This window comes from Heterodontus francisci, chromosome 29 (assembly GCF_036365525.1).
Source record: "Heterodontus francisci isolate sHetFra1 chromosome 29, sHetFra1.hap1, whole genome shotgun sequence".
In the NCBI taxonomy this organism is placed as follows: Eukaryota; Metazoa; Chordata; class Chondrichthyes; order Heterodontiformes; family Heterodontidae; genus Heterodontus; species Heterodontus francisci.
In genome coordinates this window covers 8,364,079-8,387,221 of record NC_090399.1, presented here as the reverse complement: position 1 = coordinate 8,387,221, position 23,143 = coordinate 8,364,079, and the positions used below count along the sequence as shown (strand labels likewise).

The window sequence follows — 23,143 nt, the reverse complement described above, 5'->3', positions numbered from 1 at the left end:
ATGAAAAAGAGCTAATTAATGATCTGGTAAAGGAGCCTTTAGGAAAGAGTGACCATAATATGATAGAAGTTTACATTAAGTTTGAAAATGATGTCGTTCAATCAGAAACTAGGGTCTTAAATCCAAAGGAAACTAGGAAGGTATGAGGGGCAAATGGTGATGGTGGATTGGAAAACTATGTTAACAGATATGACGACAGACAGGCAATGGATAACATTTAAAGAACTAATACAGAGTTTACAACAAAAATACATTCCTTTCATGCACAAAAACCCAGCAAGGAAACGCAACTGTGGCTAATGAAAGAAATCAAGGATTGTATTAGATCAAAGGAAGAGACTTATAAAGGTGCCACAAAAAAAAAATGATAAGCCTGAGGTTTGGGAGCATTTTAGAATTCTGCAAAGGAGTACCAAAAAAAAGATTAAGAAAGGGAAAATAGAATATGAGGATAAACTAGTGAGAAACGTAAAAATGGACAGTAAAAGCTTCTATAGGTATGTAAAAAGGAAAAGATTAGCAAAAACACATGAGTCCATCACAAGCGGAGCCAGGAGAATTTATAACAGAAACATAGAAAATAGGAGCAGGAGTAGGCCTTTCAGCCCTTCGAGCCTGCTCCACCATTCATTATGATCATGACTGATCATCCAACTCAGTAACCTGTTCTCGCTTTCCCCCATATCCTTTGATCCCTTTCACCCCAAGAGCTATATCTAACTCCTTGAAAACATACAATGTTTTGGCCTCAACTGCTTTCTGTGGTAACGAATTCCACAGGCTCACCACTCTCTGGGTGAAGAAATTTCTCCTCATTTCTTTCCTGAAAGGTTTACCCCCTATCCTTAGACTATGACCCCTGGTTCTGACACCCCCACCATCGGGAACATCCTTCCTGCATCTACCCTGTCAAGTCCTGTTCGAATATTATAGGTTTCTATGAGATCCCCCCTCACCCTTCTGAACTCCAGCGAATATAATCCTAACCGACTCAAATCTCTCTTCATACGTCAGTCCCACCATCCCAGGAATTAGTCTGGTAAACCTTCGCCGCACTCCCTCTATAGTAAGTACATCCTTCCTCAGATAAGGAGACCAAAACTGCACACAATATTCCAGGTGTGGCCTCACCAAGACCCTGTATAATTGCAGCAAGACATCCCTGCTCCTGTACTCAAATCCTCTCGCTGTGAAGGCGAACATACCATTTGCCTTTTTTACCACCTGTTGCACCTGCATGCTTACCTTCAGCGACTGGTGTATGAGAACACCCAGGTCTCGCTGTATATTCCCCTCTCTCAGTTTATAGCCGTTCAGATAATAATTTGCCTTCCGGTTTTGGCACCAAAGTGGATAACCTCACATTTATCCACATTATACTGCATCTGCCATGCATTAGCCCACTCACTTAACTTGTCCAAATCACCCTGAAGCCTCTCTGCATCCTCCTCACAACTCACCCTCCCACCCAGTTTTGTGTCATCTGCAAATTTGGAGATATTACATTTAGTTCCCTCATCTAAATCATTAATATTTTTTTTATTCATTCACGGGATGTGGGCGTCACTGGCCAGGCCAGCATTTATTGCCCATCCCTAATTACCCTTGAGAAGGTGGTGGTGAGTTGCCTTCTTGAACCGCTGCAGTCCATGTGGGGTAGGTACACCCACAGTGCTGTTAGGAAGGGAGTTCCAGGATTTTGTCCCAGCGACAGTGAAGGAACGGCGATATAGTTCCAAGTCAGGGTGGTGTGTGACTTGGAGGGGAACTTGCAGATGGTGGTGTTCCCATGTATTTGCTGCCCTTGTCCTTCTGGTTGGTAGTGGTCGCGGGTTTGGAAGGTGCTGTCGAAGGAGCCTTGGTGCATTGCTGCAGTGCATCTTGTAGATGGTACACACTGCTGCCACTGTGCGTCGGTGGTGGAGGGAGTGAATGTTTGTAGATGGGGTGCCAATCAAGCGGGCCGCTTTGTCCTGGATGGTGTCGAGCTTCTTGAGTGTTGTTGGAGCTGCACCCATCCAGGCAAGTGGAGAGTATTCCATCACACTCCTGACTTGTGCCTTGTAGATTGTGGACAGGCTTTGGAGAGTCAGGAGGTGAGTTACTCGCCTCAGGATTCCTAGCCTCTGACCTACTGTTGTAGCCACGGTATTTATATGGCTACTCCAGTTCAGTTTTCGGTCAATGGTAGCCCCGAGGATGTTGATAGTGGGGGATTCAGCGATGGTAATGCCGTTGAATGTCAAGGGGAGATGGTTAGATTCTCTTTTGTTGGAGATGGTCATTGCCTGGCACTTGTGTGGCGCGAATGTTACTTGCCACTTATCAGCCCAAGCCTGGATATTGTCCAGGTCTTGCTGCATTTCTACACAGACTGCTTCAGTATCTGAGGAGTTGCGAATGGTGCTGAACATTGTGCATTCATCAGCGAACATCCCCACTTCTGACCTTATGATTGAAGGAAGGTTATTGATGAAGCAGCTGAAGATGGTTGGGCCGAGGACACTACCCTGAGGTACTCCGGCAGTGATGACCTGGAGCTCACATGATTGACCTCCAACAACCACAACCACAACCATCTTCCTTTGTGCTCGGTATGACTCCAGCCAGCAGAGGGTTTTCCCCCTGATTCCCATTGACCTCAGTTTTGCTAGGGCTCCTTGATGCCATACTCTGTCAAATGCTGCCTTGATGTCAAGGGTAGTCACTCTCACCTCACCTCTTGAGTTCATCTGTTTTGTCCATGTTTGAACCAAGGCTGTAATGAGGTCAGGAGCTGAGTGGCCCTGGCGGAACCCAAACTGAGCATCACTGAGCAGGTTGTTGCGAAGCAAGTGCCGCTTGATGGCACTGTTGATGACACCTTCCATCACTTTACTGATGATTGAGAGTAGGCTAATGGGGCGGTACTTGGCCGGGTTGGATTTGTCCTGCTTTTTGTGTACAGGACATACCTGGGCAATTTTCCACATTGCAGGGTAGATGCCAGTGTTGTAGCTGTACTGGAATAGCTTGGCTAGGGGCGTGGCAAGTTCTGGAGCACAGGTCTTCAGTACTATTGCCAGAATATTGTCAGGGCCCATAGCTTTTGCAGTATCCAGTGCCTTCAGTCGTTTCTTGATATCACGTGGAGTGAATCGAATTGGCTGAAATTTGGCATCTGTGATGCTGGGGACTTCAGGAGGAGGCCGAGATGGATCATCAACTCGGCACTTCTGGCTGAAGATTGTTGCAAATGCTTCAGCTTTATCTTTCGCACTGATGTGCTGGGCTCCCCCATCATTGAGGATGGGGATATTTGTGGAGCCACCTCCTCCAGTTAGTTGTTTGATTGTCCACCACCATTCACGGCTGGATGTGGCAGGACTGCAGAGCTTAGATCTGATCCGTTGGTTATGGGATCGCTTAGCTCTGTCTGTCGCATGCTGCTTACGCAGTTTGGCATGCAAGTAGTCCTGGGTTGTAGCTTCACCAGGTTGACACCATGCCTGGTGCTGCTCCTGGCATGCCCTCCTGCACTCTTCATTGAACCAGGGTTGGTCTCCTGGCTTGATCGTAATGGTAGAGTGGGGGATATGCCGGGCCATGAGGTTACAGATTGTGGTTGAGTACAATTCTGCTGCTGTTGATGGCCCACAGCGCCTCATGGATGCCCAGTTTTGCATTGCTAGATCCGTTCAAAATCTATCCCATTCAGCACGGTGATAGTGCCACACAACACGATGGATGGTATCCTCAATGTGAAGGCAGGACTTCGTCTCCACAAGGACTTTGCGGTGGTCACTCCTACCAATACTGTCATGGACAGATGCATCCGCGGCAGGCAGATTGGTGAGGACGAGGTCGAGTATGTTCTTCCCTCGTGTTGGTTCCCCCACCACCTGCCGCAGACCCAGTCGAGCAGCCATGTCCTTTAGGACTCGGCCAGCTCGGTCAGTAGTGGTACTACCAAGCCACTCATGGTGATGGACATTGAAGTCCCCCACCCAGAGTACATTTTGTGCCCTTGCCACCCTCAGTGCTTCCTCCAAGTGGTGTTCAACATGGAGGAGTACTGAGTCATCAGCTGAGGGAGGGCGGTAGGTGGTAATCAGTAGGAGGTTACCTTGCCCATATTTAACCTGATGCCATGAGACTTCATGAGGTCCGGAGTCGATGTTGAGGACTCCCAGGGCAACTCCCTCCCTCCTGTATACCACTGTGCCACCACCACATCTATATTGTGAATAGCTGGGGTCCTAGCACTGATCCCTGCGGCACACCACTAGTCTCTGCCTGCCATTCGGAAAAAGACCCGTTTATTCCTACTCTTTGTTTCCTGTCTGTCAACCAATTTTCTATCCATCACAATACACTCCCCCCAATCCCATGCGCTTTAATTTTACATGTTAATCTCTTATGTGGGACTTTGTCGAAAGTCTTCTGAAAGTCCAAATAAACCACATCCACTGGCTCCCCCTCATCAACTCTACTAGTTACATCCTCGAAGAATTTTTGTAGATTTGTCAAGCACGATTTCCCTTTTGTAAATCCATGCTGACTCTGTCCGATTCCACCACAGTTCTCCAAGTGCTCTGCTATAAAATCTTTGCGAATGGACTCTAGAATTTTCTCCACTATTGACGTCAGGCTGATTGGTCTAGAATTTTGTTTTCTTGCTACCTCCCTTTTTAAATAGTGGGGTTACGTTACCTACCCTCCAATCTGTAGTAACTGTTCCAGGGTCTATAGAATCTTGGAAGATGACCACCAATGCATCCACTCCTTCTAGAGCCACTTCCTTGAGTACTCTGGGATATATACCATCAGGCCCTGGGGATTTATCAGCCTTCAATTCCATCAATTTCCCCAACACCATTTCTCTACTAACACTGAATTCCTTCAGTTTCTCCCTCTCACTAAACCCTGTGTTCCCCAACATTTGTGGCATGATATTTGTGTCTTACTTTGTGAAGACAGGTCCAAAGTATGTATTTAGTTGGTCAGCCATTTCTTTGTTCCCAGAATAAATTCCCCTGTTTCTGACTGTAAGGGACCTACATTTGTCTTCAATCTTTTTCTCTTCACACACCGATAGAAACTTTAACAGTCCGTTTTTATGTTCCCTGCAAGCTTACCCTCGTACGCTGTTTTCCCCTTCTTAATCAATCCCTTGGTCCTCCTTTGCTGAATTCTAAACTGCTCCCAATCCTCAGGTCTGTTGTTTTTTCTGGCAAATTTGTATGTCTCTTGCTTGGATCTAATGCTATCTCTGATTTCCCTTGTAAGCCATGGTTTGGATACCTTTCCCGTTTTACTTTTGCGCCAGACAGGAATAAACAATTGTAGCAGTTCATCCATGTGCTCTTTGAATGTTTGCCATTGCCTATCCACCGTCATCCCTTTAAGTAACATTTCCCAGTCCACCATAGCCAACTCGCGCCTCATACTTTCATAGTTTCCTTTATTAAGATTCAGGACCCTAGTCTCAGAATCAACTACTTCACTCGCCATCTTGATGAAGAATTCTATCCTATTATGGTCGCTCATCCCCAATGGGTCTCACACAACTAGATTGTCAGTTATTCCTCTCTTTTTGCACAATACCCAGTCTAGGATGGCCTGTTCTCTAGTTGGTTCCTCAACGTATTGGTCCGGAAAACCATCCTGTATATATTCCATGAATTCCTCCTCTACGGTATTGTGACTAATTTGATTTGCCCAATCTATATGCAGATTAAACTCACCCATAATTACAGATGTTCCTTTATCGCATGTGTCTCTAATTTCCTGTTTAATGCCATTCCCAACATCACCACTACAGTTTGGGGGTCTATATACAACCCCCACAAACTTATTTTTGCCCCTTAGTGTTTCTCAACTCTACCCATACGGATTCCACATCGTCAGAGCTAATATCCTTCCTCACTATTGCGTTAATTTCCTCTTTAACCAGCAATGCAACTCCACCGCCTTTTACTTTTTGTCTCTCCTTCCTAAATACTGAATACCCCTGGATGTTCATTTCCCATCCCTGGTCACCTTGCAGCCATGTCTCCGTAATCCCAACTATATAACCCGTTTACATCTATTTGCACGATTAATTCATCCACTTTATTGCGAATGCTCTGCGCGTTAAGGAACAAAGCCTTAAGGCTTGTCTTTTTGACATTACTTGTCCCCTTCCCACTATTTTTCACTGTGGCCTTGTTTTAATCTGGCCCTTCATTTCTCTGCCTATCACATTTCTTATTCCTCTTACTGTCTTTTGTTCTTGTCTTTGATCCCCCTTCTCTGACTCCTTGTAAAGGTTCCCATCTGACTGCCATTTTAGTTTAAACACTCTCCAACCACTCGAGCAAATACTCCCCCTCGGACATCAGTCCCAGTCCTGCCCAGGTGTAACCTGTCCAGTTTGTACTGGTCCCTCCTCCCCCAGAACCGGTCCCAATGTCCCAGGAATCTAAAACCCTCCCCCTCACACCGATATTGGGGATTAAGGAAATGGCAGAGAAACTAAACAAATAGTTTGTGCCACAAACAAAAACAAGAAATGCTGGATTCACTCAGCAAGTCTGGCAGCATCTGTGGAAAGAGAAGCAGAGTTAACGTTTCGGGTCAGTGACCCTTCTTCGGAACTGACAAATATTAGAAAAGTCACAGATTATAAACAAGTGAGGTGGGGGTTGGGCAAGAGATAACAAAGGAGAAGGTGCAGATTGGACCAGGCCACATAGCTGACCAAAAGGTCACGGAGCAAAGGCAAACAATATGTTAATGGTGTGTTGAAAGACAAAGCATTAGTACAGATTAGGTGTGAATATACTGAATATTGAACATCAGCAAGTGCAAACCTGAAGAAAAACAACCTGAAAAAAACAGTGGGTAAGCAAACTGAACAAACTAAGATGAAATGAAATAAATGCAAAAAATGTAAAAAGGAATGCAAAAAAAAGGAAGAAAAATTAACTAAAAATGACTAAAAATGAAAGTAAAGTGGGGGGCTGTCATGCTCTGAAATTATTGAACTCAATGTTCAGTCCGGCAGGCTGTAGTGTGCCTAATCGGTAGATGAGATGCTGTTCCTCGAGCTTGCGTTGATGTTCACTGGAACACTGCAGCAATCCCAGGACAGAGATGTGAGCATGAGAGCAGGGGGGAGTGTTGAAATGGCAAGCAACCGGAAGCTCAGGGTCCTGCTTGCGGACTGAGCGGAAATAGTTTGTGCCTGTCTTCTCGGAGGGAAGTACTAAAAACGTCCCAGAAATAATAGAGCATCAAGGGACTAGTGTAAACGAGGAACTGCAGGATATTCATATTGGTAAAAAAGAATACTAGAGAAATTAATGGACCTTCAAGTAGATATACCCCCTGGACCTGATCTCCATCCCAGAGTGTTGAAAGAGGTGGCTGTGGAGATAATAGATGCAGTGGTGATAATCTTCCAAAATTCTATAGACTCTGGAATGGTTCCTGCAGATTGGAAGGTGGCAAATGTAACCCCACTATTTAAAAAAGGAGGGAGAGAACAAACGGGGAACTACAGACGTGTTAGCCTAACATCAGTCATAGGGAAATTGCTAGGATCTGCAATAAAGGATGTGATAACAGGGCACTTAGAAAATAATGGTAGAATTGGGCAGAATCAACATGGATTTATGAAAGGGAAATCATATTTAACAAACCTGTTGGAGTTTTTTGAGGATGTAACCAGCAGAATAAATAAGGGGTAATCAATGGATGTGGTATATTTAGATTTTCAATAAGCTTTTGATAAGGTCCCACACAAGTGGTTAGTGAACAAAATTAGAGCACATGGGATTGAGGGGAAGATACTGTTATGGATTGAGAACTGGCGAACGGACAGAAAACAGTCGGACTAAATGGGTCATTTTCAGGTTGACGGGCTGTAACTAGTGGGGACCAGCTATTCCCAATCTATATCAGTGAATTGGATGTGGGGATTAAATGTAATATTTCCAAGTTTGCAGATGACACAAAACTAGGTGGATGGATGAGTTGTGAGGAGGATGCAAAGGAGATTTGGAGAGGCAATGTGAGTGTGCAGAAATTTGGGAGATGGAATACAATGTGGAAAAATGTGAGGTTATCTACTTTGGTGGGAAAATACAGAGTATTTCTAAATGGTGAGTGGTTTGAACATGTTGAATTTCAAAGGGTCTTGGGTGTTCATGTTCATGAGTCACTGAAAGCTAACATGCAGGTACAGCAAGCAATTAAGAAGGTAAGTAGCCTGTTGGCCTTTATTACAAGAGGATTCGAGTACAGGAGTAAAGATGTCTTACTGCAATTATATAGAGGCTTGGTGAGACTGCTCCTGGAGCAGTTTGTGCAGTTTTAGTCTCCCAACCAGAGGACAGATATACTTGCCATAGAGGGAGTGCAACGAATGTTCACCAAACTAATCGCTGGGATGGAGGGATTTTCCAATGAGGAAAGATTAAATAGATGGGCCTTTATTCTCTGGAGTTTAGAAGAATGAGAGATGATCTAAATCAAACATATAAAATTCTTACAGGGTTCGACAGGGTAGGAAGGATGTTTCCCCCGGCTGGGGAGTCTAGAACCTGGGGACACAAACTCAGAATAAGAGGCAGGCCATTTAGGACTGAGATGAGGAGGAATTTCTTCACTCAGAGGGTGGTGAATCTTTGGAATTCTCTGTCCCAGGGGGCTGTGAAGGCTCAGTCATTGAGTATGTTCAAGACTGTGATCGATAGATTTCTATATATTAAAAACATCAAAGGATAGGAGAATAATGCAAGAAAATGGTGTTGAAGTAGAAGATCAGGGATGATCTCAATGAATGGCAGAGCGGGCTGGAAGGGCTGAATGGCCTACTCCTGCTCCTATTTCTTATGTACTTATGAAACAGGTTGATTGCATTGGATACAACAGTGTCAAATATTGCAACATTATATCACAAAACCATCAGCTTTGTTTCCTCTACATAAGCTGGCTGGTGTCCTTGCACCTTTTAGCCCCATAGTGCAGTGGATTAGATAATGTCCTTTTCTGCTGTGGAGCCCCATAGTGCAGTGGATTAGATACTGTCCTTTTCTGCTGTGGAACCCCATACTGCAGTGGATTAGAAAATGTCCGTTTCTGCTGTGGAACCCCATAGTGCAGTGGATTAGATACTGTCCTTTTCTGCTGTGGAGCCCCATAGTACAGTGGATTAGATACTGTCCTTTTCTGCTGTGGAGCCCCATAGTGCAGTGGATTAGATACTGTCCTTTTCTGCTGTGGAACCCCATACTGCAGTGGATTAGAAAATGTCCTTTTCTGCTGTGGAACCCCACAGTGCAGTGGATTAGATAATGTCCTTTTCTGATGTGGAGCCCCATAGTGCAGTGGATTAGATAATGTCCTTTTCTGATGTGGAGCCCCATAGTGCAGTGGATTAGATAATGTCCTTTTTTGCTGTGGAGCCCCATAGTGCAGTGGATTAGAAAATGTCCTTTTCTGCTGTGGAACCCCACAGTGCAGTGGATTAGATAATGTCCTTTTCTGATGTGGAGCCCCATAGTGCAGTGAATTAGATAATGTCCTTTTCTGATGTGGAGCCCCATAGTGCAGTGGATTAGATAATGTCCTTTTTTGCTGTGGAGCCCCATAGTGCAGTGGATTAGATACTGTCCTTTTCTGCTGTGGAACCCCATAGTGCAATGGATTAGATAATGTCCTTTTTTGCTGTGGAGCCCCATAGTGCAGTGGATTAGATAATGTCCTTTTTTGCTGTGGAGCCCCATAGTGCAGTGGATTAGATAATGTCCTTTTTTGCTGTGGAGCCCCATAGTGCAGTGGATTAGATACTGTCCTTTTCTGCTGTGGAACCCCATAGTGCAGTGGATTAGATAATGTCCTTTTCTGCTGTGGAACCCCACAGTGCAGTGGATTAGATAATGTCCTTTTCTGATGTGGAGCCCCATAGTGCAGTGGATTAGATAATGTCCTTTTCTGCTGTGGAACCCCATAGTGCAATGGATTAGATACTGTCCTTTTCTGCTGTGGAACCCCATAGTGCAATGGATTAGATAATGTCCTTTTTTGCTGTGGAGCCCCATAGTGCAGTGGATTAGATAATGTCCTTTTTTGCTGTGGAGCCCCATAGTGCAGTGGATTAGATACTGTCCTTTTCTGCTGTGGAGCCCCATAGTGCAGTGGATTAGATAATGTCCGTTTCTGCTGTGGAACCCCACAGTGCAGTGGATTAGATAATGTCCTTTTCTGCTGTGGAACCCCATAGTGCAGTGGATTAGATCCTGTCCTTTCCTGCTGTGGAACCCAATAGTGCAGTGGATTAGATAATGTCCTTTTCTGCTGTGGAACCCCATAGTGCAGTGGATTAGATCCTGTCCTTTTCTGCTGTGGAACCCAATAGTGCAGTGGATTAGATCCTGTCCTTTTCTGCTGTGGAACCCAATAGTGCAGTGGATTCGATAATGTCCTTTTCTGCTGTCGAACCCCATAGTGCAGTGGATTAGATACTGTCCTTTTCTGCTGTGGAACCCAATAGTGCAGTGGATTAGATCCTGTCCTTTTCTGCTGTGGAACCCAATAGTGCAGTGGATTCGATAATGTCCTTTTCTGCTGTGGAACCCAATAGTGCAGTGGATTAGATCCTGTCCTTTTCTGCTGTGGAACCCCATCGTGCAGTGGATTAGATACTGTCCTTTTCTGCTGTGGAACCCAATAGTGCAGTGGATTCGATAATGTCCTTTTCTGCTGTGGAACCCCATAGTGCAGTGGATTAGATAATGTCCTTTTCTGATGTGGAGCCCCATCGTGCAGTGGATTAGATAATGTCCTTTTCTGCTGTGGAACCCCATCGTGCAGTGGATTAGATACTGTCCTTTTCTGCTGTGGAACCCCATTGTGCAGTGGATTCGATAATGTCCTTTTCTGCTGTGGAACCCCATAGTGCAGTGGATTAGATAATGTCCTTTTCTGCTGTGGAGCCCCATCGTGCAGTGGATTAGATAATGTCCTTTTCTGCTGTGGAGCCCTATAGTGCAGTGGATTCGATAATGTCCTTTTCTGCTGTGGAACCCCATAGTGCAGTGGATTAGATAATGTCCTTTTCTGCTGTGGAGCCCCATCGTGCAGTGGATTAGATAATGTCCTTTTCTGCTGTGGAGCCCTATAGTGCAGTGGATTAGATAATGTCCTTTTCTGCTGTTGAGCCCCATAGTGCAGTGGATCAAAGAACAAAGAAAATTACAGCACAGGAACAGGCCCTTCGGCCCTCCAAGCCTACGCCGATCCAAATCCTCTATCTAAACCTGTCGCCTATTTTCTTAGGGTCTGTATCTCTTTACTTCCTGCCCATTCATGTATCTGTCTAGATACATCTTAAAAGACGCTATCGTGCCCGCGTCTACCACCTCCGCTGGCAAAGCGTTCCATGCACCCATCACCGTCTGCATAAAGAACTTTCCACGCATATCCCCCCTAAACTTTTCCCCTTTCACTTTGAACTCATGTCCCCTTGTAATTGAATCCCCCACTCTGGGAAAAAGCTTCTTGCTATCCACTCTGTCCATACCTCTCATGATTTTGTACACCTCAATCAGGACCCCCCTCTACCTCCGTCTTTCTAATGAAAATAACCCTAATCTACTCAACCTCTCTTCATAGCTAGCGCCCTCCATACCAGGCAACATCCTGGTGAATCTCCTCTGCACGCTCTCCAAAGCATCCACATCCTTTTGGTAATGTGGCGACCAGAACTGCACGCAGTATTCCAAATGTGGCCGAACCAAAGTCCTATACAACTGTAATATCACCTGCCAACTCTTGTACTCAATACCCCGTCCGATGAAGGAAAGCATGCCGTATGCCTTCTTGACCTGCGTTGCCACCTTCAGGGAACAATGGACTTGAACACCCAAATCTCTCTGTCCATCAATTTTCCCCAGGACTTTTCCATTTACTGCATAGTTCACTCTTGAATTGGATCTTCCAAAATGCATCACCTCGCATTTGCCCTGATTGAACTCCATCTGCCATTTCTCTGCCCATCTCTCCAGTCTATCTATATTCTGCTGTATTCTCTGACAGTCCCCTTCACTATCTGCTACTCCACCAATCTTAGTGTCGTCTGCAAACTTGCTAATCAGACCACCTATACTTTCCTCCAAATCATTTATGTATATCACAAACAACAGTGGTCCCAGCACGGATCCCTGTGGAACACCACTGGTCACACGTCTCCATTTTGAGAAACTCCCTTCCACTGCTACTCTCTGTCGCCTGTTGCCCAGCCAGTTCTTTATCCATCTAGCTCGTGCACCTTGGACCCCATGCGCCTTTACTTTCTCCATCAGCCTACCATGGGGAACCTTATCAAACGCCTTACTGAAGTCCATGTATATGACATCTACAGCCCTTCCCTCATCAATCAACTTTGTCACTTCCTCAAAGAATTCTATTAAGTTGGTAAGACATGACCTTCCCTGCACAAAACCATGTTGCCTATCACTGATGAGCCCATTTTCTTCCAGATGGGAATAGATCCTATCCCTCAGTATCTTCTCCAGCAGCTTCCCTATCACTGACGTCAGGCTCACCGGTCTATAATTACCTGGATTATCCCTGCTACCCTTCTTAAACAAGGGGACAACATTAGCAATTCTCCAGTCCTCCGGGACCTCACCCGTGTTTAAGGATGTTGCAAAGATAACTGTTAAGGCCCCAACTATTTCCTCTCTCGCTTCCCACAGTAACCTGGGATAGATTCCATCCGGACCTGGGGACTTGTCCACCTTAATGCCTTTTAGAATACCCAACACTTCCTCCCTCCTTATGCCGACTTGACCTGGAGTAATCAAACACCTGTCCCTAACCTCAACATCCGTCATGTCCCTCTCCTTGGTGAATACCGATGCAAAGTACTCGTTTAGAATCTCACCCATTTTTCTCTGACTCCACGCATAACTTTCCTCCTTTGTCCTTGAGTGGGCCAATCCTTTTTCTAGTTACCCTCTTGCTCCTTCTATATGAATAAAAGGCTTTGGGATTTTCCTTAACCCTGTTTGCTAAAGATATTTCATGACCCCTTTTAGCCCTCTTAATTCCTCGTTTCAGATTGTGCCTACAATTCCGATATTCTTTCAAAGCTTCGTCTTTCTTCAGCCGCCTAGACCTTATGTATGCTTCCTTTTTCCTCTTAGCTAGTCTCACAAATGGATCAGAAAATGTCCTTTTCTGCTGTGGAGCCCCACAGTGCAATGGATTAGACAATGTCCTTTTCTGCTGTGGAACCCCATAGTGCAATGGATTAGATAATGTCCTTTTCTAATGTGGAGCCGCATAGTGCAATGGATTAGATAATGTCCTTTTCTGCTGTGGAACCCCATAGTGCAATGGATTAGATAATGTCCTTTTCTGCTGTGGAACCCCATGGTGCAGTGGATTATATAATGTCCTTTTCCGCGGTGGAGCCCCATAGTGCAATGGATGAGATAATGTCCTTTTCCGCTGTGGAGCCCCATAGTGCAGTGGATTAGATAATGCCCTTTTCCGCGGTGGAGCCCCATAGTGCAATGGATTAGATAATGCCCTTTTCCGCGGTGGAACCCCATAGTGCAGTGGATTAGATAATGTCCTTTTCTGCTGTGGAGCCCCATAGTGCAGTGGATTAGATAATGTCCTTTTCTGCTGTGGAACCCCATACTGCAGTGGATTAGATAATGTCCTTTTCTGCTGTGGAACCCCATAGTGCAGTGGATTATATAATGTCCTTTTCTGCTGTGGAGCCCCATAGTGCAGTGGATTAAATACTGTCCATTTCTGCTGTGGAACCCCATAGTGCAGTGGATTAGATAATGTCCTTTTCTGCTGTGGAACCCCATAGTGCAGTGGATTCGATACTGTCGTTTTCTACTGTGGAGCCCCATAGTGCAGTGGATTAGATAATGCCCTTTTCCGCCCTGGAGCCCCACAGTGCAGTGGATTAGATAATGCCCTTTTCCGCGGTGGAGCCCTATAGTGCAATGGATTAGATAATGTCCTTTTCTGCTGTGGAACCCAATAGTGCAGTGGATTAGATAATGACCTTTTCTGCTGTGGAGCCTCATATTGCAGTGGATTAGATAATGTCCTTTTTTGCTGTGGAGCCTCATAGTGCAGTGGATTAGATACTGTTCTTTTGTGCTGTGGAGCCCCATAGTGCAGTGGATTAGATAATGTCCTTTTCTGCTGTGGAACCCCATACTGCAGTGGATTAGATACTGTCCTTTTCTGCTGTGGAGTCCCATAGTGCAGTGGATTAGATAATGTCCTTTTCTGCTGTGGAATCCCATAGTACAGTGGATTAGATAATGTCCTTTTCTGCTGTGGAGCCCCATAGTGCAATGGATTAGATAATGTCCTTTTCTGCTGTGGAGCCCCATAGTGCAATGGATTAGATAATGTCCTTTTCTGCTGTGGAGCCCCATAGTGCAATGGATTAGATAATGTCCTTTTCTGCTGTGGAGCCCCATAGTGCAGTGGATTAGATAATGTCCTTTTGTGCTGTGGAGCCCCATAGTGCAGTGGATTAGATAATGTCCTTTTCTGCTGTGGGGCCCCATAGTGCAATGGATTAGATAATGTCCTTTTCTGCTGTGGAACCCCATAGTGCAGTGGATTATATAATGTCCTTTTCTGCTGTGGGGCCCCATAGTGCAATGGTTAGATACTGTCCTTTTCTGCTGTGGAACCCCACAGTGCAGTGGATTAGATAATGTCCTTTTCTGCTGTGGGGCCCCATAGTGCAATGGTTAGATACTGTCCTTTTCTGCTGTGGAACCCCACAGTGCAGTGGATTAGATAATGTCCTTTTCTTCTGTGGAGCCCCATAGTGCAGGGGATTAGACATTTTCTTTCTCAAGTAAGAAGAGTTTTTCTCAACTAGTATGAAATTATTCTTTGTTGCTTCTGTTGTTGAAAAATACACTTCCTGTTTTGGGGCAGAATACTGAGTCAACCAGCATCATGTTCCACATCAATGAAATCTGTCAATTTATTTCATCATTACACCAAAAATACTGTATTTTGGTATCTTTTTATTTGTTTTCCACAGTTCCTCTTTTTCTTTATACTTGTATAGTTACTTGTGACTTGGTGGGAGGAGGGGTGAGATCTGGGTTGTCCAACATGTGACCCGCTTAAGGTTTCCATCCGGCCTGCGGATGTAATTTGTACCCGGACCATTCCTCATCATTGCCTGGGCTCCGTGACTGGAGATGAGGAATTTCCCATTGTCAGACGGGCTTTTAATAAAGATCGTACTTCACTTTCACAGCTAACAATTCCTGACATGGGGAACAGTCATTTCACAAGTTTGGACAAACTTGGGATTTTCCTGAAGACCTTTTAAAAAAAAAAGTTGGAACCCACCGGAAAATCCAGAGTCTGTCCGAAGTTGGAAAACGGTCGTTCCCAATGTCAGCAACTGTCAGCTGTGAAACTGAGTTGTGATCTTTGAAAAAAAACTGACCAAGCATCTGCTGAGCATTCCCGCTCTCTGCAACTGTCGTGGGGGGCGGGGGGGAGGGAGTCCCAGAGAGAGAGAGAGAGTGGAACACAGACAGAGAGAAAGAAAGAGAGAGCGGAAGAGAGAGAGAGAGAGAGAGCGGAAGAGAGAGAGAGAGAGAAAGGAAGAGAGAGAGAGAGAGAGTAAGAGAGAGAGAGTAAGAGAGAGAGCAAGGAAGAGAGCGAGAGAAGAACAGAGAGAGAAAGAAAGAATAACAGAGAGGAACAGGGAGAGAGAGAGGAACAGAGAGAGAGGAACAGAGACACAAAGAGAGAGAGGAAGAGAGGAACAAAGAGAGTGAGAGAGGAACAGAGAGAGAAAGAGAGAGGAACAGGGAGAGAAAGAGAGAGGAACAGAGAGGAACCGAGAGAGAAAGAGAGAGGAACAGAGACACAAAGAGAGAGAGGAACAGAGAGAGAGGAACAGAGAGAGAGAGAGAGAGGAACAGAGAGAGAGGAACAGAGAGAGAGAGAGAGAGAGAGGAACAGAGAGAGAGAGAGGAACAAAGAGAGAGAGAGAGAGAGGAACCGAGAGAGAAAGAGAGAGGGACAGAGCGAGAGGAACAGAGACAGAGAGAGGGACAGAGCGAGAGGAGCAGAGAGAGAGAGAGGAACTGCTCGTGATAGGGAGGGAGGGCCAGAGAGAGAGAGGGAGAGGGGGGACAGAGGGAGGGAGGGGGTACCAAGAGAGGGTGGGGGGAGAGAGAGATAGGGGGACAGAAAAAGAGAGGTGGGACCAGGGAGAGGGAGATGGGGTACGGAAGGAGAGGGGAAATGAGTGAAGCACAGAATGAGGATGACACGGGTTGACGGGGGAGCGGGAGCGGCACAGGGAGAGAGAGTAATCAAGATAATTTCTGACTGAATGACATCTATCCGGAATACTCCACATTGCTGCATCAAACATTGACTACTTGTGCAAGCAAATAAAAATGCCAGGTATCTCACTAAATCAGTGTCCAACATAGTGAAGAGAAAGTAAGTCAATAAATTAGTGTTCTCATTTAAAACTTCTTCACAAAAATGTACACTTCTTGTTGTTTTGATTAATAGTAAGATAATTTTTTATGTCTCTGTCTTCCTGAAATTGTCTCACTGGCCTCCTATGTAAGACAATAATTGTAATGTGGCCCTCCATGTGAAAAGGTTGGACAGCTCTGGGTTAAAATGATTTTGTTGATTGGTTAACCAGCCAGAAGACAACTTAACATTAGCAAAATGGGACCCTCCCACACAATGTTCTCTTCCTCCCCCAGCTACCCATTCAATACTAGAAAAAGAAGCCACACATTACAGCTGTGTTTTGCCTGTCAGTCCAGGGTCAGGAGAAACCCTTTAAAACATACTAGATACAGGTGAAAGTGCCAGCAGCATTCTGGTTGGATTTCGCTGTCAGGTTTTCAGCTCCCAACTTGTGATTGGTGCAGAGTTATAATTGTGAGCTGATCACATGAGATGTAAATACTGTAAATCCTTCCCAATATTCCAGTCTGAGTTTTCAATCTACAGCTCAGTCTTTTTATTGACTTTAATGGGATGATTATTTTAAGGCAAATGGAACTTTTATTTGTTTAGAGATACAGCACTGAAATAGGCCCTTTGGCCCACCGAGTCTGTGCCAACCATCAAAGCAACCATTTATACTAATCCTACACTAATCCCATATTCCTACCACATCCCCACCTTCCCCTACCACCTACCTATACTAGTTGCAATTTTATAATAGCCAATTTACCTATCAACCTGCAAGTCTTGGGCTGTGGGAGGAAACCGGAGCACCCGGCGAAAACCCACGCGGTCACAGGGAGAACTTGCAAACTCCGCAAAGGCAGTACCCAGCATTGAACCCGGGTCGCTGGAGCTGTGTGGCTGCGGTGCTAACCACTGCGCCACTGTGCCACCCAAAATAAAAACAGAAAATGCTGGAAATACTCAACAGGTTCAGGCATCATCTGTGGAGAGCAACAGAGTTAACGCTTCAGGTCAATGACCTTTTATCAGATTTAGAAAAAGTTAAAGATGTAACAGATTATTAAAAAGTACAGTGGTAGGAAAAGAGGGGAGGGAGAAGAACAAAAGGGAACGTCTGTGATAAGGTGGAAGGCAGGAGAGATTAAATGACCAGAGGGATGATGGTGTAAGGCAAAAGGGGATGGTAATGGGACAAGTAAAGGAACAAAAGATGGGTCCAGCGGAGGTGTAAATGGGAATAGCAGAATCATTATCAATAACTGGTCTCTGGAAATAATGGGGTTAGAGGTTGTGATGTGAAATTGTTTAACTCAGTGTTGAGTCTGGTACATTGTAAATTGCCTATGGACATTAGATCCCTATTGTTAGTCATTGGATTCTAACCCAGCAGTGATGGTGCAGTGTGAGTGAGAGGCTTCCTTGTTCACACTATGTGAAGATACAGTTGATATTTTTAACTAACAATCAGCAATAAGTGTCTGATATTAAATATTCTTGTTTTGTGCAGGTTACAACGAAGTGGAAATAGATTATGGTAAGTACAGAACTCCGACACAATTCAATAAAACTGTCCCCGAATTTATAATAAAACTGGAAGCACAGTTCCTGAACTCTTCAATATCAGTGCTGAAAGAGTTGATCTGATTGCATCTTTTGAAGGGGGGGGGACACAGAGACACAGAGAGAAGGAACGAGAGCAAGAGACTCAGACGCAGAGTGAGTGAGTCACAGAGAGAGTGAGTGAGTCACAGAGAGAGTGAGACACAAGTTTCAGGGGTTGGGGGGAAGAGAGAAAGATAGACAGTGAGAGAGAGGGAGTGAATGAGGAGAGAGCACACTCAAGATCATTCCTGACAGATGGTCATGTATCTGAATACTCCACATCGCTACATCAAGCGACATCACTGTCACTGGGTCAAAATCCTGGAACTCCCTTCCTAACAACACTGTGGGTGTACCTACCCCAAATGGACTGCAGCGGTTCAAGAAGGCAGCTCACCACCACTTACTCAAGGGCAATTAGGGATGGGCAATAAATGCTGGCATTGCCAGTGACGCCCACATCCCATGAATGAATGAATAAAAAAAAAGTGTTTGGGCAGACATTGACTACTTATACAAGCAAAAATAATACCAGATATCTTACTAAATCGGTGTTCAACATAGTGACAAGAAAGTAGGCTAATACAGTAACCTTCTCATTGAAAACTTGCTCACAAAAATATGCATTTTTTGTTGTTTTGATAAATAGTAAAATAAATTTCGAATGCCTTTATCTTTCTGAAATATGCTCACCGGCCCCTGTGTAGGACAAAAATTATAATGTGGACCCTCATGTGAAAAGGTTGGACGCTCTGCAGTCTCCAACCTTCAGACCCAAAAGACCAGCTTTGAAAAACAATCAAACTGCTGCGAGTAGGAACTGCTGTTCTGACCTTTGGGGCAGCTTCATGGGTTTCCAATTAGCTTCAAAAAAAAAATCAGAACAGTTCTGGTGTTAAAATTTACTTCATCCTTCATAATTACATAATGTGCCACCTGTATTAAATGTTGGAATGCTGAGGTCACTTTGGTGATTTTATATAAATACATTAGTCCACCGTCTTAATGATAATTGAAGGTAAACAAAGGGAAAACTAATGTTTCTACACATTTGAAGTGACCTGGAAGCATTTATATTCATTACAGATCATTAACGATGTTATAATTACATGATTCCTGTCAAAAGAAATTCAGACTTTATTGTCTTTGGCCATTAATTTTCAACCCTTTTAGTCTTTGGCCACTCTCACCCCTGTTTAAATGTCTTGCTCCAAGCCTTTAAACTTGTGTTTTTAAATAACCTAGTGGCTCGGTTATTTTAAAACTGGATTATCCAACATTCGGCCCGCGGGCTAGAATCCGGCCTGCCGAAGGTTTCCATCTGGCCCACCAATCCTCTGTGACTGACAGTGGGCTGCCTGTGGCTTGGCTTTGATTGACAGCTGTCCTATTAAAGTGTACGTCAGGAGGCGGGGTTATGTGGGACCTGTGTCTGACGGATGGCAGCCACCTGTCTGTGATTGCTCAGTGTCTGTGACTGACAGTGGGCTGCCTGGGTGGGGTGAGTGCTGATTGGTGGTTCATGGTACAGGTGCGCTGGGATCCGCCGCCCCTGCTGTTGTCACACGGTTCAGGGAGTGAGCAGGAATGGCTGCAGTAGGGGAGAGGGAGAGAGAGGCCGAGGAGAGAGCAGGAAGTGGGCCAGGACACAGCCAGAGGCACGGGGTGGAGCAGCACAGTGCTGAGGGAGCACACAGAGAGTCAGACAGCCCTTTAAACAAGCACCAACCCGGGGATCAGATAGAGGGAGACCGAGAGGGAGAGAGAGGGACACAGAGGGGGAAAGAGAGAGTGGGGGAGAGAGAGGGACACAGATAGGGGAGAGAGACAGTGGGGGAGAGAGAGGGACAGAGTGGGGGAAAGAGAGAGTGGGGGAGAGAGAGGGACACAGAGGAGAGAGAGGGACACAGAGAGAGGAGAGAGACGGTGGGGGAGAGCCAGTGACACAGAAGGGCAGAGTGATGGACACAGAGGGGGAAAGAGAGAGGTGGGGAGAGAGAGGGACACAGAGGAGAGAGAGGGGCACAGAAAGAGGAGAGAGACGGATGGGAGAGAGAGGGACACGGGGGAGAGACGGAGACATGGCGGGGGGAGAGAGAGGGGAAAGAGTGGGATGAGAAAGAGAGAGGGGAGAGAGATAGACACAGAGAAGGGAGAGAGAGAGGAACACAGAGGGGGGAGAGAAAGAGGGAAGAGAGAGAGAGGAGAAAAATGGACAAAGAGTGAGAGCGAGAGGAGAGAAACAGATCAAGATCGTTTCTGACAGATGGCTATCTGTCCGAGTTCGCCACATCGCTACATCAGCTGTGCAGGCAGACACTAGCTACTTATGCAAGTAAAAACAATGCCAGGTATCTCACGAAACAGGGAGAAATGTGTTTTAGATCGGACTATGTTTTGATAGCATTAGGTTGTCTATACACTTTATATACAGATTAATTTCCCCCATGTCTAGCTGAGTCAATAATTTTGTCAAATGTCTATTGGTGCCTTTCCCGACTCCAAACTGTTTGATGTTTTTCCCAGTTCCATCCAGAAGGTGAACATCACCTGCTCTGATTGGGAAATGTTCCACATGTTCTTCAGACAGACTTGCTGTGTGGAGGGCTGTCCTTCACTCCAGAAGGGAATGTATTTGTTGCAGTTAATAGCAGGACTTGTGCTAAACTGCTTATTGTGTGGTTCTCTCACTCTGCATTGGGCAGGCCCAGCCAGCACTGAGCTGCATTCTTTGGAATTGGAACAACAGTCATGTTCCGAGGGATCTCCTGGACTGCTGTCCACAATAGTTCAGTGCAAAGGCAGATGCCAGATTCACACATTTTAGGCTGGGCCTGACCCCCAGTTGCTGGTGACACGTAATCTGAGAGAAACTTTTGCCATTTGCTGCTCTGCTACTGAACCACAGGTTTCTCTGGGTTCGTGGCACTGACTTCATCTTAGTACAGTCACACTGCAGGCACTTTCACAGTTAAAACCACAGGTTTCTCTGGGTCGTGGCACTGACTCCATCTTAGTACAGTCACACTGCAGGTACTTTCACAGTTAAAACCACAGGTTTCTCTGGGTCGTGGCACTGACTCCATCTTAGTACAGTCACACTGCAGGCTCTTTCACAGTTAAAACCACAGGTTTCTCTGGGTTCGTGGCACTGACTCCATCTTAGTACAGTCACACTGCAGGCTCTTTCACAGTTAAAACCACAGGTTTCTCTGGGTTCGTGACACTGACTCCATCTGAGTACAGTCACACTGCAGGTACTTTCACAGTTAAAACCACAGGTTACTCTGGGTTCGGTGCACTGACTCCATCTTAGTACAGTCACACTGCAGGCACTTTCACAGTTAAAACCACAGGTTTCTCTGGGTTCGTGGCACTGACTCCATCTTAGTACAGTCACACTGCAGGTACTTTCACAGTTAAAACCACAGGTTTCTCTGTGTTTGTGGCACTGACTCCATCTTAGTACAGTCACACTGCAGGCACTTTCACAGTTAAAACCACAGGTTACTCTGGGTTCGGTGCACTGACTCCATCTTAGTACAGTCACACTGCAGGCTCTTTCACAGTTAAAACCACAGGTTTCTCTGGGTTCGTGGCACTGACTCCATCTTAGTACAGTCACACTGCAGGTACTTTCACAGTTAAAACCACAGGTTTCTCTGTGTTTGTGGCACTGACTCCATCTTAGTACAGTCACACTGCAGGCACTTTCACAGTTAAAACCACAGGTTTCTCTGTGTTCGGTGCACTGACTCCATCTTAGTACAGTCACACTGCAGGCTCTTTCACAGTTAAAACCACAGGTTTCTCTGGGTTCGTGGCACTGACTCCATCTTAGTACAGTCACACTGCAGGTACTTTCACAGTTAAAACCACAGGTTTCTCTGTGTTTGTGGCACTGACTCCATCTTAGTACAGTCACACTGCAGGCACTTTCACAGTTAAAACCACAGGTTACTCTGGGTTCGGTGCACTGATTCCATCTTAGTACAGTCACACTGCAGGCTCTTTCACAGTTAAAACCACAGGTTTCTCTGGGTTCGTGGCACTGACTCCATCTTAGTACAGTCACACTGCAGGTACTTTCACAGTTAAAACCACAGGTTTCTCTGTGTTTGTGGCACTGACTCCATCTTAGTACAGTCACACTGCAGGCACTTTCACAGTTAAAACCACAGGTTTCTCTGTGTTCGGTGCACTGACTCCATCTTAGTACAGTCACACTGCAGGCTCTTTCACAGTTAAAACCACAGGTTTCTCTGGGTTCGTGGCACTGACTCCATCTTAGTACAGTCACACTGCAGGTACTTTCACAGTTAAAACCACAGGTTTCTCTGTGTTTGTGGCACTGACTCCATCTTAGTACAGTCACACTGCAGGCACTTTCACAGTTAAAACCACAGGTTACTCTGGGTTCGGTGCACTGACTCCATCTTAGTACAGTCACACTGCAGGCTCTTTCACAGTTAAAACCACAGGTTTCTCTGGGTTCGTGGCACTGACTCCATCTTAGTACAGTCACACTGCAGGTACTTTCACAGTTAAAACCACAGGTTTCTCTGTGTTTGTGGCACTGACTCCATCTTAGTACAGTCACACTGCAGGCACTTTCACAGTTAAAACCACAGGTTTCTCTGTGTTTGTGACACTGACTCCATCTTAGTACAGTCACACTGCAGGCACTTTCATAATTAAAACCACAGGTTTCTCTGTGTTTGTGGCACTGACTCCATCTTAGTACAGTCACACTGCAGGCACTTTCACAGTTAAAACCACAGGTTTCTCTGTGTTTGTGGCACTGACTCCATCTTAGCACAGTCACACTGCAGGCACTTTCACAGTTAAAACCACAGGTTTCTCTGGGTTCGTGGCACAGCCTCCATCTTAGTACAGTCACACTGCAGGTACTTTCACAGTTAAAACCACAGGTTTCTCTGGGTCGTGGCACTGACTCCATCTTAGTACAGTCACACTGCAGGCTCTTTCACAGTTAAAACCACAGGTTTCTCTGGGTTCGTGGCACTGACTCCATCTTAGTACAGTCACA

The 23,143-nt window shown here is 45.5% G+C and overlaps 1 protein-coding gene across 1 annotated transcript in view; it reads left to right on the top strand.

The window, feature by feature from the left end:
* The window catches only part of LOC137346105 (butyrophilin subfamily 1 member A1-like), a 123,549-nt gene that overhangs the window by 66,956 nt on the left and 33,450 nt on the right, over window positions 1–23,143 (top strand). The window contains exon 6 of the mRNA XM_068009402.1: window positions 17,999–18,025. Coding sequence (XP_067865503.1) covers window positions 17,999–18,025 — 27 coding nt within the window. The remainder of the gene's footprint in view (window positions 1–17,998; window positions 18,026–23,143) is intronic.